The 20,353-nt window shown below is 39.4% G+C and overlaps 1 protein-coding gene across 1 annotated transcript; it reads left to right on the top strand.

Moving 5' to 3' along the window:
• The first annotated feature begins 10,913 nt into the window (after positions 1-10,913).
• LOC127101873 (uncharacterized) lies at positions 10,914-13,044 on the top strand. The gene is made up of 2 exons (XM_051039306.1): positions 10,914-11,214; positions 12,584-13,044. The coding sequence occupies exons 1-2, from the start codon at positions 10,914-10,916 to the stop codon at positions 13,042-13,044; spliced, it is 762 nt and encodes a 253-aa protein (XP_050895263.1).
• Positions 13,045-20,353: the final 7,309 nt, after the last annotated feature.

Consider the following 20,353-nt stretch of genomic DNA (forward strand, 5'->3'; position numbering starts at 1 on the left):
GAATACCTTCATAACTACAAATGGCCCTTCGTATGTGGGAGTCCATTTGCCTCTGGGATCACCTTGTGGTAGAATGATACGCTTGATCACCAAGTCGCCAATTTGATACACCTGTCTCTTGACTCTTTTGTTAAATGCCTGGGTCATGCGCTTCTGATATATCTGCCCATGACAAACAGCCGCAAGTCTCTTCTCATCAATTAAATTTATCTGATCGAGTCGAGTCTGAATCCATTCATCTTCATCTAAGCCCGCCTCTTTCATGATTCTTAGAGAGGGAATCTGAACTTCCACTGGTAAAACGGCTTCCATTCCGTAGACTAAAGAGAACGGAGTTGCCCCTATCGAAGTGCGCACTGAAGTGCGATAACCATGGAGAGCAAACGGTAACATCTCATGCCAGTCTTTGTACGTTACTGTCATCTTTTGTATGATCTTCTTGATATTCTTATTAGTAGCCTCCATGGCGCCGTTCATCTTTGGCCGGTACGGAGAAGAGTTATGGTGTTTTATTTTGAACTGCGTGCAGAGTTCAGTAATCATCTTGTTGTTCAAATTGGTGCCATTGTCCGTGATAACTCTTTCAGGGATGCCATATCGACAAATAAGACTATTCTTGATGAACCGTGCCACCACATTCTTGGTAACAGAAGCAAATGAGGCTGCCTCTACCCACTTTGTAAAGTAATCAATAGCAACAAGAATGAAACGATGTCCGTTAGAAGCAGTAGGTTTAATATCTCCAATCATATCAATGCCCCACATTGCAAAGGGCCAAGGGGCTGTCAACACATTTAATGGAGCAGGAGGCACATGTACTTTATCCGCATAGATCTGGCACTTGTGACAGGTTCTGGAGTGATGGTGGCAATCAGCTTCCATGGTAGACCAATAATACCCTGATCTCAGAATCTTCTTGGCCGTCGTATGTCCACTAGAATGAGTCCCAAAAATACCGTCATGCATGTCTTCCATAATCTTTTCTGCTTCCTTTTTATTCACACAGCGAAGCAAAGTCGAATCATGATTACGTTTGTATAATACTCCATTACTCAAAAAGAATTTAGCGGAGAACTTCCTCAGGAATTTTCTGTCTTTGATGGATGCCCCTTCAGGGTATTCCTGAGTTTCTAAATATCTTTTCACTTCGTGGCACCAAGGTTTCTCCTCTACTCCCTCAATATTAAGTTCATAACAATATGCTGGTTCATCTAATCGTTCAATGGTGATCATGGGAGCTTCATCATCCCATCTGACTCTGAACATAGATGACATGGTAGCCAATGCGTCTGCCAACTGATTCTCTTCTCGTGGAATATGTTCGAATGTAATCTCTTCAAAGTATGGGATTAATGTCAACACCTGCTCTCGATAAGGGATGAGATTTGGATGTTTAGTGTCCCATTCTCCTTTGATCTGACTGATTACTAATGCTGAGTCTCCGTACACACTCAAAAACTTGATTCTTAAGTCTATAGCAGCCTCGAGTCCCAAAATACATGCTTCATACTCAACCATATTATTGGTACAGTCAAAACATAGTCTAGCAGTGAAAGGCGTATGGCAACCCTTGGGGGAAATGATTACAACACCAACACCATTGCCCAATGCATTAGAAGATCCATCAAAAACCATAGTCCATCGGGATCCCGGTTCGGGTCCTTCATCCGGTCCAGGTTCTTCATAATCAGTAACAAGCATGACATCCTCATCTGGGAACTCAAAATTCATAGACTGGTAATCATTCACTGCTTGATGAGCCAAATGATCAGCTAGCACGCTTCCTTTGATTGCTTTTTGGGTAGTATACTGGATATCATACTCTGTTAAAATCATCTGCCATCTTGTTATTCTTCCGGAGAGGGCAGGTTTCTCAAATATATATTTGATAGGATCCATCTTAGAAATCAATAAAGTGGTGTGATTCAACATATACTGTCTTAGTCGGCGAGCAGCCCAGGCCAAAGCACAGCAAGTTTTCTCAAGCAGTGAGTATCTTGTTTCACAGTCGGTAAACTTTTTGCTAAGGTAGTATATGGCATGCTCTTTTCGACCAGACTTGTCATGTTGCCCCAACACGCACCCCATTGAACTTTCTAACACGGTCAAATACATGATTAGAGGTCTTCCTTCAACTGGTGGTATCAGAATTGGAGGTTCCTGGAGATACTTCTTGATTTTATCAAAAGCTTCTTGACATTCATCATTCCATACCATCTCTTGATTTTTCCTCAGTAGTTTGAAGATGGGTTTGCAGGTAGCAGTCAAATGGGAGATAAATCGGGCAATGTAATTCAAACGTCCCAAGAAACCTCTGACTTCTTTATCTGTACGGGAAACTGGCATTTCTTGAATAGCCCTCACCTTAGCCGGGTCTACCTCAATTCCTTTACCACTGACAATAAAGCCCAAGAGCTTACCGGATCTTACTCCAAAGGTGCATTTGTTCGGGTTCAATCTCAACTTGTACCTCTTCAACCTCTCAAACAGTTTGTATAAATGATCGAGATGTTCTTCTTCAGTATGAGATCTGGCTATCATGTCATCCACATATACCTCTATTTCATGATGGATCATATCATGGAACAAAACCACCATAGCACGCTGGTACGTTGCCCCTGGGTTCTTTAAACCGAATGGCATTACTTTATAACAGAAAGTGCCCCATTGCGTCACAAACGTAGTTTTCTCCATGTCCTCAGGCGCCATCTTAATCTGGTTATAACCTGAGAATCCATCCATGAATGAGAATACCTTATGTTGAGCGGTGTTATCTACCAGAACATCAATGTGCGGAAGTGGAAAGTCATCTTTGGGACTCGCCTTATTCAAATCTCTGTAATCTACACACATTCGCACCTTACCATCCTTCTTTGGCACTGGTACCACGTTAGCAACCCATTGAGGATAAGAAGTAACAGCCAGAAAACCTGCATCGAATTGTTTCATAACCTCGGCTTTGATTTTCTCAGACATTTCAGGACGCATGCGGCGAACCTTTTGCTTAACAGGACGACAATCTTCCTTCATTGGCAAACGATGCACTACTATATCAGTATCCAGTCCCGGCATGTCTTCGTAAGACCAAGCAAAAATCTCAATATAGTCATGTAACATCTGAATCAATCTTCCCTTGACACTGTTTTCCAAGCCTGCTCCTATTTTGACTTCTTTCTTGTCTACTTCGGTACCCCGATTTACAGTTTCAATTGATTCCTCATGCGGCTGTATGGTCTTTTCTTCTTGTAGTAACAGTCTGGCAAGTTCTCCAGGGACTTCACAATCTTCCTCACTTCCATCCTCGGCTTGGTAGATCGGATTTTCAAAGTCATAATGAACAGTAGTAGAACCATTATCAACAGGATCCAGAGTGGGTATGGATCTGCAATTTGTTACGTGAGTGTGTGTAAGAAAGCATAGCTTGTTTAAAAGATGACAGGAAAGATAAAGAGCGCAATATTTGAATGCAAAAAGTCCATTGATTTATTGAATGTGAATATGCTTATGAAAATGACAAAAACCCTTAACAAATTAGCTATTGTGCCCCGGGCAGAGACACAATGCTTTAAGAAGCTCATAATAAAAATTACAAAATTTGAAACACTAAAATAAGCAATAACAATTACTCCTGAGTAAAGGAAATCGGGATAGTGTCTTCAGCCTTCCAATTATTGAGTCCGTCACCAATTGTTGGGAAAATCCAGCTATCCAAGTCGCAATCGCTATCAGCATCCTCTACAGCATTAACAATCTTGTCATGATTAGGCATAGAAGCAGTGATGACATTAGGAATCTCTGGAGGATCAAATTCATTTTCTCCAGCCTCGATCATATCCTGAATCTTATTCTTCAACAACCAACAATCGTTTGTATCATGCCCGGGGCTATCGGAGTGATATGCACACCTGGCATTGGGATTATAACGAGGAGAAGTAGTGTTGGGATTCGTAGGAGGATCTCTGAGGGTAATCAACTTTGCTTTTAGCATACCCTGCAGTGCCTGTGCTAAAGTCATATTGATCTTGGTAAACTGCCTTCTTGGCCTGTCTTGTCTGTGCTGGAAGTTTTGAGATGGCGGTGCTGCAATCGTAACTGCCCCAACAGTATGGTCACGATTTTTCTTGCTACGACCCCTTTGACCGTACACATCATTCGATTCGTTCCTCCCCTGATAGGACCTTTTGGTGCTTGCAGAGGTAGCCGCCTGTATCTTTCCACTTCGAATGCCGCTTTCAACACGTTCACCTGTTAATATAAGTTCAGTGAAACCTGATGAGGAACTTCCCAATAGATGGCTGTAGAATGGGCCCGTCAGTGTACTCATGAACATGTCTACTAATTCTCGATCAGTCATAGGGGGTTTGACTCTGCCAGCCAAATCTCTCCATTTTTGAGCATATTCTTTGAAGCCTTCTTTAGATCCCATAGTCATATTCTGCAACTGTAGCCGAGTAGGCGCTAGTTCAGAATTATACTGGTACTGCTTGTAGAAAGCTGTCGCTAAATCAGTCCAGGTGCGGATGTTAGAGCTCTCGAGCTGATAGTACCATTCCAACTGTGTGCAAGCCAGACTCTCTTGGAAGAAATGGATCCATAGCTTTCTATCAGTGGTATACGGCTGAATCTTTCTCACATAAGCTCTCAGATGCATCTGAAGACAAGACGCACAATCGTACTTAGTGAAAGTGGGGATCTTGAATTTGCGAGGAATGGCCACATCGGAGACCAGACCCAAGCTTTCGAAATCCAGACCGGGCGCCTTCTGGCCCTCCAAAGCTAGCATACGTTCTTCCAGCAACTTGTACTTGCCATCTCTTGGAGAGTACTGTTCATTCTCGTAATCTTCATCGTCGTCCTCAGGGTTGAAGAGATCAACATTCTCCTCTTCTGAATCATTCTCTGTCTCCTCTTCTTGATCCTTCGGCATTCTGATCTTGACTCCTGCGGCCTGTCCTTTAAGCCTTCTTCCCGGGTTAATGTAGCTCACAACTTTCTTGTCTTTCTTCTTCTCGAGCAAGAGAGCCTTCAGTTCCTCCTGCCCCTTGGATAAGTTCAAGATCATCTCCTGGAATTGAGCATTTTGAGCCTGGAGATCCTTGACAGTTTGTTCGACGGCCATTTTTCTGTTTAGAAGGAAGACCGTGAGAACATTGATCTTTTAGAATACCTGTTATGCAATGTTATGTTATGCTATGCAATGTATGAAATGTTTTCAAGGACTTTTGGAATTTAACTTTGCGTAAACCACCAAAAGGAGGGAAACTTTATTAATAATTTCTTTAATCAATGTTCATTACAACAAAATAATAAAATACAATGAAAGCTCAAGTCTCCCAGGGACGGCTTCTTTTTGGGCGAAGATATGCATTGAGTCTTCGTTCCTCATTAAGCTGGTTGGTAAGTTCTAACACTTTCTTCCTTTCAGCACAGAACTGGGCTTCAAAAGTATCCCTTTCCTCTCTCAACTGGATCCAGGATCTCTTCAATTCTTCAACATCGGTAGGCATATCTGGATAAGGAATGATCTGAGGAGTACCTCCTTCAACTCCTGGTTCAACAATCAATGGTCCGACTGCAAGATATGGCATGACAAGTTCACGAGCTCTTGCGCGTACCCATCTGAGATAAGGTTCCATAGGAATAGAGTTTTTCTGTCCTAAAGTACTTCTTTTCACCATGCCCCAAGCTCGTACAAACCTTTGACGGAGACCTTGAGAGTCGTTGTCATAGTCAAACACAGTACCTCGAATAATTATTTCATGTGGACCATCTCTTCGAGCACAACCAAACTGACGTAGGGCTAAGGTCGGGTTATAAGTAATACCTCCTCTTGTTCCTAGGAGTGGTACGTTAGGGAACTCTCCACAACGGTCAATGATGATAACATTTTCTTTGAGATGAGGATACCAACGGATGTCTGAATGGGAGAGCGACATTATCCTTTGAGACCATTTCAAATTCTGCTCGTTCTTCAAGACTGATTGAGGAAGGTGCGAAATAAACCACCTAGACAATAAAGGTACGCAGCACATGAGAGTCCCTTGCCTCTTCATAGTACGGGTGTGAAGGGAATGCAAAATGTCTCCAAGCAAGGTAGGCACAGGGTTATGAGTGAGAAATATCTTAATAGCATTCATGTCTATGAACTGATCCGGATTAGGAAATAGCACCAAACCATAGATTAGTAATGCTAGGACATCTTCGAAAGCATGGACATCCATAACTTTTAGGAATTCTCGGGCCTTATTTATCAGAAATTTGGCAAGTAAACCCTTAACTCCACTTCTTGTTACCCAATTAGTTTCAATATCGGACTTTGTCATGTGTAAAGCCGCGACAACTTCTTCAGACTTCGGAATCTTTTCTAAACTACTAAAAGGTGTTTGATCAAGGATAGGTATCCCAAGCAGCCTGGAGAATTCTTCTAACGTGGGCACCAACTGATAATCCGGGAAGGTGAAACAATGATGTTTAGGGTCGAAGAACTGGAATAAAACTCTCATCATATCTTCCTTGAAACCGGTGGTAACTAAATTGAGGAGAGAACCATGTTTCTTGATGAACTGAGCCTGATCAGGAAGTTATGACACTAAATTCTTTAGTTGAGGAGAGGCCACTACGAAATTAATCCGGATAGTCTTCCTGGAAGCCATAGCCCTGTTAAACAGAGCAAAGTCAAATCCCTAAGTCCTTGAAATGGTTAGTACAATGCCATGATATCATGATGTTATGATGTTATGATGGTAAGCAAATAATAAGCACAAACAAGTCACACAACAATCATCCCTAACTTTTAAGGCTTGCATGAGTTCCATAGGTAAGTACCCTCCCCACTGAAGTTTGGTTGGTTCAACCTGTCCTAGAATAGTAACCGGGTTCTAAAAGGATCTCCAATCATTGACCTTCCTTTAAGTCCACTTCAGTGCAACACCAAGTGGTTGACCAAAGCTTCCCTAAAGTCCAATCTCAAAGAGTGTAGTACCGAGTCTCAACCAACCCCAGTCGGAACCGAAGTCAGTTATCTCACTACTTTCTAATGGCCAGGATGAGTCAATTAGGGTTCTAAAGGTCTGGTTAATGCTTTGATGACACCACGCCGACGCCAAATTTCTCCTCAAGTAAACATGAGGAACATCAGGACATCCAAAGTGTCACATTAACCGTCGCCATCATTTTAACCATTCCAGTATACGCCGGATAGTCGCGATGATCTATTGCTACTTACCTAAGGTACACTAGATCCGGGTGTAGGATCTTTCACTCAAGCACAACATACCCAAGCAACCCCTTAAAATTAAATCAGACAATTCAAATAAGCGATCTTGTTTTTTTTTTTTTTTTTTTTTTTAAGGTAACCTCTCTTTGTTATCCCCAGCAGAGTCGCCAGTTCAGTCATACGGTGAACTGGACTTTTGTGTTTTTGCTTTGGAAAGCAAATGTCGCGGTTAGCAAGAGTCGCCACCGACTTTTCTTTTATCCAATAAGGAAAGGCGGAAAAGAACAGGAAAGACCTTGATTAGATTTTGGGTTCGGGAGGTACATTATACAAAGGGAAGGTGTTAGCACCCTTTGTATCCATGGTTATCCATGGGCTCTTAATTGCTTGATCACTTATGTTATTTTTCTTGTCTAAAAAAAAGTGTTTGTGAACTGCTTAGAAAATGTTTTGAAGAGAGAGTTTAACTTTGTAATGATTCTTGTACGAACGTATACAAAGTATTTATCTCGTTTAATTTTGAAAGCGGTTTAGAAAAAATATAACTTGGCAATGATCCTAGTACGAATGTATGCCAAGTGGTGATTTTCTAATAGATATTTTGCAAATTTGTGGGGTGTGAAAAATATTTTAAGTTGTGAGTCAGCAATTAAGAGTTATACCTACCCAGGTCTTTATAGGTATTTCCTATCCTTATGAGGGTAAAACTGTCCTTACTATTGAGAAGTAAGTAGTCTTGTCCTTTGGATGTAAGGGACATCGTAGGGTCATCGATCGGTCACTGAAAGCAACAGTTGTAAGGATACCTTAACATTCGAAGGGACGATCATCATTTAACCGTAGGCTACAACGATGGGTCATCGAGGGACAAAATCATGTATTCGCAGGCAGCATCCGAGGGACTATGATTTATCTTATAGGGACATGATGATTTAATCGAAGGGTCTTTGCTAAGTGTATCCCCACATTCGCGGGACATGACCGTAATACCGTAATACCGTAAGGCAACAAAGAGAGGGCCAAGATCACATATTCAAAGGCAGTATTTTATAATCAATTAGGCAATTAGGATGAATCTCCATATCATAATCAATTAGGTAATTAGGATGAATCTCCACAAGGGTATCCCACAAATAAAGTGGAATACCTAGCAAGCTACCTTTTCCGGGAGTATGTGAACCCTTACAAAATTCAGCAAACAGGTCAGAACACCAAATCAGGGTGCAATCGAGAATTGCACCAAACAAAAGGAATCACAACAGTAATAGGGTCAGGTAAACAATGCATGGCTATGATAGAACATGTCAGATGAGCAAAGATCAGAACAGAAAAGTCAGCGACTGTCACGTTCGCTGCTGCCTCGCCTAGCGAGGGCTTAGCGAACACTCGCTACAGGTTCGCTTAACGATGTGCTAGCGAACGACTGCGGGTTTGAATTTAAGAACAGTACGATTTTAGCGAGCTCCAAACCCTATGGCATCCATTACAGAAATTACATGGTTAAACATTCAAGATATTATTTTGCACATTCATATATACTTAAACCCATATGCAAAATCTAAGATGTGTTTATAAATTCAATCATAATGCCACATGTAAATTAAGAGCATAAAGCGGTAATGGTAGTGCAAACCTGTTTGCAATTGAATTGCAACGTTGAATTGGCAGATCACTCTTGGTGTCGGATTGAGTTGGGCGGAGGTAACCTTTGTGCAGATGAGTTGTCTTCAGGGTTTCCTTTAGGGTTGCTCTGAATTCTCTTTGTTAGCCTCCAGGGTTTGCTCGGTTGCTTCTGTTAGGGTTTCCTTGCTAGGGTTTCTGTCCGTCTCCTTCTGTCCTTTTCTCTGACCAATCCCTTTTTCTCTTACTGATCTCCTTTTCTCTGACTGATCTCCCTTTTTCTGAATGAGGTCTTGGTATTTATAATAATTTTTGTGACCTGATGGGCTCAGAATGAAGCCCAAAAATTCTGGTATTCGCAAGCTTCGCTAGGCGAGTGGCGCAGCGAAGAGTTCGCTAGGCAAATGATTTGGCTCGCCTAGCGAGCAAGCCATTTTAAGCCATTTTTTTTGACCACCTGTGTGCTGGGTCTTTGTTCCTTTAAGATCAATGCCTTGAAAAATGAGTTAGAGTGCCTTGAAAAATGTCCTGCAAGATTAACGGGCAAATTTTGGGGTATGACATCATGTAAACCATTTTGTTCCCTTTGTGTACTTTTCCTTTTAAAACTTTTCTCAAAAGTTTAGACATGAGTCATTTCCATAGTTGAGATATAACTCTCCTATCTCCATAGTATTGATGACAATTTTTTTCCATTTATGAGAGCTAGTGGCATACTTGTTGATCCTTATCCAGGTTGAAGCCCTTCTCGTGATGATGCAAATATCTCATACTTGTGGGTGACTAGTTGAGTATTCTCCTTAAAATGACAAAATGTCTTTTCATTAAAAATGAATCAAAACAAACACCTTTGTTATTTTTACCATGAACTATGAGGTTTTGATCCTCCATTGCACTTTGTTAGTACGCAAGCATGAGACTTCAAAAGGTCTTAGCAAACACCAAAAAAATCATAAAAAATATTTCTTTTACCATTTCTCCAATATTTTGCAAACAACACCTTTTTTAAACTAGAATGTACATATTTTCAGAGAGGTTCCCATGGAGTACCATGGATGTTTAGGATGGTAATACCTTCCCTTTGCATAACTAACCCCCGGACCCTTGTCTCTTTTTATTAGTTTTATTTTAAAACTTCTTCCGATTTTATTCGTACTTTTTCCCTTTTCCTTTGGAAACAATAAAAACACGGTGGCAACTCTTGCTTTATAAGTTAAGTTAATCAATAGCCTAATCTCAAAAAATTTACCGCTACAGAAAAGTGGTGATTCTGATGGGGAGTAGTCCTTAGTGGGTTAAGCTCATCTTTGTTTATATGTATATATTGTGTTTGTTGTTGTTTGTTATTGTTGGTTCTGTCTGGTGCTTGGTGATCTCTGTGTGGTGAGATAAGTCATATACCCGGAATTGAGAGCTCTTATGATAGGAGGGTGGTATAGTCATGTTTGGCTTATGTGGAGTTAATCCTTAATAATTTGGCTTGAGATCCCCCACTTAGTGGAGACCCCTTTGGGATTACTGATGCCACACGAGTAGTCGTAATTGGCATCACTTTTTCTGACCTGGGAGCTCGAGAAGCTGAGGACCTTAGAACCCTTAACCCATCTTGGCCTTTTGGGATGCAGTGTGGTGGCTATTCAGGTGTAGACTTGAATTAGTTGTTACACGATACTACATTCGGACGAGTTTCTTTTGAGAATATTATTGGTTGATGAGAAGTTGCTTAAGCCGGTAATATCCAAAAGATGGGATTATGACTCTGAGAACTTTTTAAAACCTTGTTCTATAGGTAATTATACCCTTAGTATACACATTGTGGGTTGGTTCTTACCCTTGGCTCCATGCCCGTGACTCCAAACCTTTGGACCTTGTTTATGTGCTTTGTATGATATTGTTTGTGGTTGTTGCATCATGCACTCATTGCATTCATAAGAATTTTTCTCAATTTTCGAGGAACTTAGAGACTCTCTTTACAAACATCACAAATATTTTGATAATGGATATTGGAAGAAGGAAGACTCGGAAATACAGTTTCAGATGACCTGATCTCATGGAATTAAGGAAGCTAGCATCTTTTATGGATGATCCTAAGGATTTCAAAGACCGTTTTGGGAGACTTTTATTTGTTCTATATACTGATGTTGAGGATGGTCTTCTCTGTACTTTGGTTCATTTCTATGATCCTGTTTATCGGTGTTTCACTTTCCCCGATTATCAGTTATTTCCTACCATGGAGGAGTATCCTTATCTTTTAGGTATGCTAGTTTATGATAGAGTTCCTTTTAGTGGAGTGGAAGGGATTCTTGAGTCTCGAGTTATTGCTGAAGCTATTCACCTGAGGAAATTTGACATAGATGTCAATCTCACTGTCAAAGGAGGTATCCGAGTGTTGACTTCAAAGTTTCTGACCTATAAAGCCTTTTCTTTTGCCAATGCTAGTAGCATGGTGGCCTTTGAAGCTATTATTGCCTTACTCATATATGGTTTGGTCTTGTTTCCTAACATTGACAACTTTGTTGATGTTAATGCTATGGGGATCTTCTTGGTTGGGAACCCAGTTCCAACTTTGCTTGGCGACACCTATTTCTCCATTCATCATAAGACTTCTAAATGAGGTGGAACTATTGCATGTGTTGTGCCTTTATTGTACAAGTGGTTTATTTCGCATTTTCCGCAGTCTCATATCTTTAAAGAAAACAAGGATTATTTAAGGTGGTCTCAAAGACTTATGTCTCTCACCAATGATGATATAACTTAGTATTCTTCTGCTTACAACAACGTTGAGATTATTGATAGTTGTAGGGAGTTCTTTAATGTGCTTCTTCTTGGTACGCAAGGGGGAATCAACTAAAATCCGACTTTGGCGAGACATTGACTTGGGTTCGCTATGAAATACAAACCTAATAACACTTTATTGGAGGGTTTATTCTTTCAGGAAGGGAAATACACTCAAGGATTGAATGCTAGGATGGTGCATGCTTGGCACAATATTCATAGGAAAGGAAAAAGCGAGCTTGGATTTAAGAATTGTATAGCTTTGGAGCCTTACACTAGTTGGGTGAAGAAGAGAGCAAAATAATTCAAGATGCCATATGCTTATGAAAGACCTATGTCTTTAGTAATGGTCAAATCACCCATTATTAAAGGCATAGAGGAGTAACAAGAGGCTTTGGATAGGATGAATCAAGAGAGGGATGATTGGGTAGACAAATTTCACACCTCAAAACTTGAGAAGGTAGAATTATAGGAGCAGTTGAAGGAGAAGGATAACTTGATAGAATTGCTTGAGCAACGTGTTGTGAAGAGATTAAGAGACCAAGCGGATTTGTTTTCCTCTAGCATTTCATCTACTTATCTTCCTACTTCTGGTGGTTGGAAAGGAATTGTAGACAAGCTCGTGTGGAGAAAGATTCTATAAAAAACAATTATGAAATAGAGATCAAAAGGATTTGCAAGAAGTATCAGCTTAAAGTTGGGTCGTCATCGAACATGATTCCATAGAGCCAGTTTCTTTCCATTTATAATCATTTAAATTGTATTTATAATTGTAATCCTTTACATTATTAATAAAATGAGATTTTCAGTACTTCGAAACACATTATTCCTATTATGATGTGTGCAATTTATGTCTTAAAGTTCCTTGAAAAATAATAATAATAACATCCACATTTGCATATCATGCATCATCTTGGTCTTGCTTTGAGTAAGGTTTCCAAAGGTATTATTTCTTTCTTTGTCTTCGTCCAGACAAGTTGTCTCACCAGTACAATACTCGAGCTAATCAACTAAAGAAGATGGATCATCTAGAGCAAGAGAATCGTGAACTTCGTAAAGAGGTGACTACTTTGAGGGGCAGTTATGAAATGCTTACTACTATGATGGAAACTCTGGTGGCTGCTCAAAATCAACCACCTCCTTCTCCTCAGACTTCGCTCCAGAGGACTGTGATTTCTAAAATTGTGTCTACGCCCATTTTTATGGCTCCAGTCAGTGCTCTGCAGCACTACATGCCTTCTGGTTTCCCTTGGGGCATGCCTCATAACTTTATGCCTGAAGGGTATCAACCTGCTGTTGAAGTTCCTATGGCTCAACCAGTTATGTCAATACCACCTCTCGTAGTTCATGGTGCTCCTTATGTCAAAGAACCCATTTTTCATGTTGATCAGAGTGAAACTGTTGGCGTCTATGAAAGGATGGACGAGTTTTAAGAACAGTTTCAAGCTATGCAGAAAGAGATTCAGACTTTGAGGGGGAAAGATCAGTTTGGGAAGAATGATCATGATTGTGCTTAGTTCCTAATCTGAAGATTTCGCACAAGTTCAAAGTTCCAGATTTCAATAAGTATAAGGGAAATTTTTGTTCTTTAAATCATTTGGTGATGTACGTTTGTAAGATGTCAATTCAGACTGACAAGCATCAATTGTTGATCCACTACTTTCAAGACAGTTTGACTGGTGCCGCTTTGAAATGGTACATGGGACTCGATAGCACCCAGATTCGAACCTTCAATGACCTAGGTGAGGCTTTCGTTCGTCAGTACAAGTATAATTTTGACATGGCACCAGACAAAGATCAAATTTGTTCTATGTCCAAAAAGTATAAAGAAACATTCAAGGAGTACGCGAAGAGGTGGCGCGAAATTGCTGTGTAGGTCAGTTCTCCGTTGGAAGAGAAGGAAATGACAAAGCTTTTTTTGAAGACTCTGAGTCTGTTCTATTATGACAGGATGGTTGCAAGCGCTCCTAGTGATTTTACCGATATGGTAAACATGGATTTGAGATTAGAATAAGGTTTATGTGAGGGATGATTTAAAGAAGGTGGTTCATATGACAATTCCAGAAAGTATGGGAATGATTTAAACAAGAAGAAGGAACATGATGTTACCGCTATCTCGCAAGAGAAATGTTGGAGATTTCCGAGGAACAATCAACGTCATCAGCATGTGGTGTTAGTAACTCCAGTTATTAATTCTACTCCGGTTGTTCAAGTAGCACCGAGTTATCAATCGTATTTTCAATAACATACAAATCAACAAAATCAACAGAATCGTTCCCAAAGGCCCGCACAATTTGATATAATTCCAATGACCTATACATAATTATTTCTTACTTTAATATAGAAGAATTTGGTACAAACAAGAACTCCACCAGCTATTCCGAAAGAGCTTCAGTGGTGGTATAAACCTGTTCATCATTGTGTATTCCATCAAGGAGCACCCGATCATGATATTGAAAATTGTTTCTCTTTGAAAGCTGAGGTGAGAAGGTTAATGCAAAATGGTATTTTTTTTCTTTTAAAGACTCTGGTCCCAATGTACAAGCCAATCCGTTGCCCAAACATGGTGGTGCAACTGTGAATATGGTCGAAGGATATCCTGGAAAATACCGAGTTTTTGATGTCAATCTAATCAGAAGATCCTTAGTCGAAATGCATGCAACTTTGTGTGAGTTGAGCTATTATGAGCATGATGATGCTTCTTGCCATATTTGTTCCAGAAATCCCTGAGGGTGTGCTATGGTGAAAAGAGACTTACAAGAAATGTTGGATCAAAATCTTATTCAGATTACGAGAGATATGGATGAAGATGAGCATGAAATAAACGTCATAGTTCCCTATTTTAATCTTTCAGAACCAATTGTGATTGTGTATAATGGTCAGAAGTTTGTTGTTTCTCAGTTGGTCATTCGTTTGGAAGGTCATACGCCTTACAAATCTGATAAAGTTGTTCCTTACAAGTATAGTGTTACCATGGTGGAAGATGGTAAAGAAGTCCATATTCCTTCTTTTTTGTCTGTTGTGAACATTGCCGATGTAAGTGGTGTGACCCGAAGCGGTCGAGTATTTGTTGCTGCAACTCCCAAGAGAACTGGAGATGTTGTGGTAGGAAAGCCAACTCAAGAGAAAAATCCTATTATGCAGTTTGGTCAATCCAGCGGTGTGGATCAGAATTCCGATCAGGATGAAGTGTTAAAATTGATTAAGAGAAATGATTTTAATGTGGTGAACCAGTTATTGCATACCCCATCCAATATATATGTCTTATCTTTACTAATGAATTCAAAAGCTCGTCGAGAGGCTTTGTAGAAGGTCCTGGAGCCAGCCCATGTGGATCACGATGTAACAATTGATTAGTTTGATGGTATTATAGCCAATGTTATCGCATGTAACAATCAGAGTTTCAGTAATGTAGAGTTGCCTGAGCAAGGGAGGAATCATAATTTGGCTCTGCATATCTCTATGAAATGTCAAGAAGATGCCATGTCCAATGTGCTAGTGAACACTGGTTCTTCTCTGAATGTTTTTCCTAAGTCCACTCTGTCCAAGCTTTCTTATCAACGTGCTCCGATGAGATTTAGTGGGGTTGCTGTGAATGCCTTTGATGGCTCGAGGAAGACTGTAATTAGGGAAGTTGATATCCCAATGAAGATAGGTCCATGCTTATTTCAAATTACCTTTCAGGTGATGGATATTCATCCCGTCTACAATTGTCTCTTAGGAAGTCTATGGATTCATGAGGTTGGGGCAGTGACATAAACTCTCCATCAGAAGCTGAAGTTTATGAAGAATGGGGAGTTAGTAATCATGGGTGGCGAGCATGCCATGTTGGTGAGTCATCTCTCTTCATTTTCGTACATTGATGTTGATGAAGCTGTGGGAACATAGTTTCAATCTCTTTATGTTGATGATATTGCTGCCATGAAGAATGGGGAATCCATGACATCTTTGAAAGATGCCCAACATGTGGTAGAAAATGGTCAATCTGCTAGATGGGTACAAGTTGTTGAGATTGCTGAGAACAAGCACAAAGTTGGTTTGGGCTTTTCACCTGGTTCAACCCGAAGAGATTTGAAGTGAATTCAGGAAGTGTTTCACAGTGCTGGCTTTCTTCATTCTAAGGATCAGTTTACTGCCACCATCCTAGAAGACGATGAAGAGCAAGAGGCGCCAACTTTGTGACACATGGATCGATATGCCAAAATTGGATTGATGTTGATGTTCCTTATGTTATTCACTTATCTAAGTAATATATTTTTTGTTGTTATTTTAAAAAATCCTTTCACCATGCCCAAGGTGAAAATGAATCTATGTGGGCTTTATTTCAGATTTTTATCATCATTAATAAAATGTTATTTTGTTTATCCATATTATGTTTTCTCTTTTTGCTTTTTTCTTTAAAAAATGGTGACATAAAAAACCAAGATAATAATCACTTTTATATTTGCATCACAATGCGCGTTTATTTGTTCATATTCTAAAGTCAAGCATAAAATCACCGTGTAGATTCATTGTTAAACCATTGAAAACAATGACCTTATGCCATCTTCTAACTTTGAGTTCCTTGTGTTCGAAATGGAAGAAGAGGATGTTGAAGAGATTCCTTATGAGATTTCCCGTTTGGTTAAGCATAAGAAGAAGACCATTCAACCTCATAAAGAGCCATTGGAAGTTATTAATTTAGGTTCCGAAGATGACAAGAAAAAAGTCAAGATTGGGGCACTTCTTTGTCCAGACTAAGAAGAGGATGGTAGAGATTCTTATTGAGTATGTGGACGTGTTTGCTTGGTTTTATCAAGATATATCAAGTCTCGATACAAATATTATGGAGCATTGATTACCATTGAAGCCAAAGTGTCCGCTGGTTAAACAGAAGTTGAGAAGAACTCATCCTGATATGGTTGTCAAAATCAAAGAAGAGGTTCAAAAGCAGATTGATGATGATTTCCTTGTTACTTCTGAGTACCCTCAATGGGTGGTCAATATTGTGCTAGTTCCAAAGATAGATGGAAAAGTTTAGATGTGTGTTGATTATAGAGACTTGAACAAAGCTAGTTCGAAAGATGATTTTCCCTTAACACACATTAACATGTTGGTTGATAATACATGTAAGTTCAATGTCTTATCCTTTATGGATGGGTTCTCCAGTTATAAACAGATCAAGATGGCACCCGAGGAGATGGAAAAGACAACATTTATTACACCCTGGGGAACATTCTGCTATAGCGTGACGCCTTTCGGTTTAAAGAATGTTGGTGCAACGTACCAAAGAGCCATGACTACCCTTTTCCATGACATATGTCACAAGGAGATAAAAGTTTATGTTGATGATATGATTACTAAGTCAAAGACTGAAGAAGATCATGTTGAGTATTTTCTAAAGTTGGTTCAGTGGTTGAGAAAGTTTAAACTCCAGTTGAATCCTATTAAATGTACTTTCGGTGTCCATTTAGGAAAGCTGTTGGGTTTCATTGTCATCCTGGAAGGTATTAAAGTAGATCCTTATAAAGTCAGAGCTTTTCAAGAAATGCCTTCACTAGAGACAGAAAAACAAGTCAAAGGATTCCTCGAACGTCTAAATTACATATCCAGATTTATATCTCACATGACTACCACGTGTGGGTCAATCTTCAAGCTTCTCCGTAAAGATCAAGGTTGCGTTTGGATAGAGGACTTCCAGAAAGCATATGACAACATCAAACAGTATCTGCTTGAACCTGATATATTGTCTCCTCTAATGGAAGGAAGACCACTGATTATGTATTTGACTGTGTTAGAAGAGTCCATGGGTTGTGTGCTTAGACAACAAGATGAAACTGGTAGAAAGGAGCATGTCATTTACTATTTGAGTAAGAAGTTTACAGACTGTGAGTCTTAGTATTCCATGATTGGGAAGAATTGTCGTGGTTTAGCCTGGGCTAGCAAACGTTTATGCGAGTATATGATCAATCATACCACTTGGTTGATATCCCAAATGGATCCAATTAAGTATATTTTTGAAAAGCCTGTTGTGACTGGAAGGATAGCTCGTTCGCAAATGTTATTGTCTGAATATGATATTGAGTATCATACTCAGGAGGTGGTTAAAGGAAGTATTCTCACATATCATTTGGCCCACCATCCGATCGAAGATTATCAATCCATCAGGTTTGACTTCCCTGATAAAGACGTTATGTACTTAAAAGCTAAAGATTGTGATGGGCCATTGCCTGAAGAAGGACCAGAGCCTGGATCCCTGTGGGGTTTTATATTTGATGGAGCCGTTAATGCTTATGGTAATAGAATTGGAGCAATCATTATTACTCCTAAGGGTTCTCATATCCCTTTCACTGCAAAATTGATGTTTGATTGTGCGGATAATATGACAAAATATGAAGCTTGTATCATAGGTCTTGAAGAGGCCATTAATTTGAGAATTAAAATCCTTGATGTATATGGAGATTCAGTCCCGGTGGTTAATCATATTAAAGGAGAATGGGAGACTCGTCATCCTATTTTGATTCCTTACAAAGATTATGTGAGGAGGTTGTCGACTTTCTTCAATAAAGTTGAGTTTCATCATATACCTCGTGAAGAGAATCAAATGGCGGATGCTTTGGCTACTTTTTCTTTTATGTATAAATTAAATCATTGGAATGACGCTCCCAATATCAGAATTATGCACCTTGATAGACCTGCTCACGTGTTTGCAGCAGAAGAAGTCATAGATGATAAGCCTTGGTATCATGATATTAAGTGTTTCCTCCAAAGTCAGGAATACCCGCTTGGGCATCCAACAAAGATAAGAAGACTTTGAGAAGACTGTGTGGTAATTTCTTTCTGAATGAAATGTGTTGTACAAGAGAAACTTTGACATGGTTTTGCTCAAGTGTGTGGATATACAAGAAGCATGCATGTTAATGCAAGAAGTCCATGAAGGATCCTTTGGTACTCATGCCAATGGATATGCAATGGCTAAAAAGATGTTAAGGGCATGTTATTATTGGCTGACAATGGAATCTGATTGTTGTAAATATGTGAAGAAGTGCCATAAATGTCAGATTTATATTAATAAGATTCATGTGCCTCCGACGTTTCTCAATGTTATTTCATCTCCATGACCCTTCTCTATGTGGGGAATTTACATGATTGGTATGATTGAACCTAAAGCTTCCGAACGAGCATCGTTTCATTCTGGTAGCTATTGATTACTTCACCAAATGGGTTAAAGCAGCATCTTATGCTAATGTGACCAAGCAGGTTATGGTCCAATTTATCAAGAATCAGATTATTTGCCGATATGATGTTCCAAATAAGACCATTAATGGGTCGAACTTGAATAATAAGATAATGAAAAAGCTTTGTGATGACTTCAAGATTGAACATCATAACTCTTCTCCTTACATACCTAAGATGAATGGGGTTCTTGAAGCTGGATATAAGAACATTAAGAAGATTATCTAAAAGATGGTTGTGACATATAAATATTGGCATGAGATGCTCCCTTTTGCTTTGCATGGATACCGTACATCGATTCGTACTTCAACAAGGGCATCCCCTTTCTCTCTTGTGTATGGAATGGAAGCAGTGCTCCTTGTAGAGGTTGAGATCCCATCAATGCGAGTCCTAATGGAAGCCAATTTGTTTGAGGCTGAATGGTATCAGAACATATATGGTCATTTGAATTTAATTGAAGAGAAAAGAATGACGACTTTGTGTCATGACCAATTATACCAAAAGAGAATGAAGAAAGTGTTTGACAAGAAGGTTCAACCTCGTGTATTCAGAGAAGGTGACCTTATGCTCAAGAAGATCCTGTCTTTCAACACTTATTATAGGGGTAAGTAGACTCCTAATTATAAAGGTCCATATGTTGTTAAGAGAGCTTTCTTTGGTGGTGCAATGATTCTTATAACTATGGATGGTGAGGAGATCCCTCTTCCTATGAATGTTAATGCAGTCAATAAATACTTCGCCTAAAAAAATAAAAGAACAACTCGCTAAGTTGAAAACCCAAAATGGTGGCTTTGGCTAAAATGAGCATCTCAGTGGATTGAAAACCTGAAAGGATGGTGCAGGCAAAAATTAGAGACATAAACAAAAAGTAATCATCCCGTTAGATTGAACCCAAAAGGGAAATCTAGGCAAAAGTTAAGGATTATGGCAAGTAATTGCATCAGACCGGACTTGGTTGTTCGAAGCAACAGTGGCTATCACGAATTCTCATTCAGTCATTCTTGACCGAAGTTCAAAGCATAGCGGAATTCAAAGTTGTTAGGGAGAATAGGGGTCATTGTATTTCAATGTAGCCCTTTCCATGTATTTACCATTTTTCAACTTTGTAAAAATTCGTGGAGTCATTCCATTTGTAGACTACCATTCTATTAATAAAATTTGAGCCTTTTATCCATTTGTTTGCTATTCTTATTTTGTTTTAGTTTACGAAATTTCATTTATTTTTTATGATAATTTTTGAAATAAAATATATCTAAACAATCATGTTTTGGAAATTTACAAAAAATATATTCTTCCTTGACTTGTGAATACGAAAGAGGAATGTTAATAGTAATCTCAAGAATGGTAAGATCCTAAAGAATGGAATTCAGTAACTTCCCCAGACAGGATTTCTCTTTGTTGCATATATTCAAGAATGACAATTTCCCTAGCATAAGATTGCAGGAATGGTAGAATCTCTAGCAAGATCCCAGGTAGCATCTCAATCTCGTTGAGATTAGCTAAGTATATGGGTGTACTGTGTTGTCG

This window comes from Lathyrus oleraceus, chromosome 7, assembly GCF_024323335.1.
Source record: "Lathyrus oleraceus cultivar Zhongwan6 chromosome 7, CAAS_Psat_ZW6_1.0, whole genome shotgun sequence".
NCBI classification, from domain to species: Eukaryota; Viridiplantae; Streptophyta; class Magnoliopsida; order Fabales; family Fabaceae; genus Lathyrus; species Lathyrus oleraceus.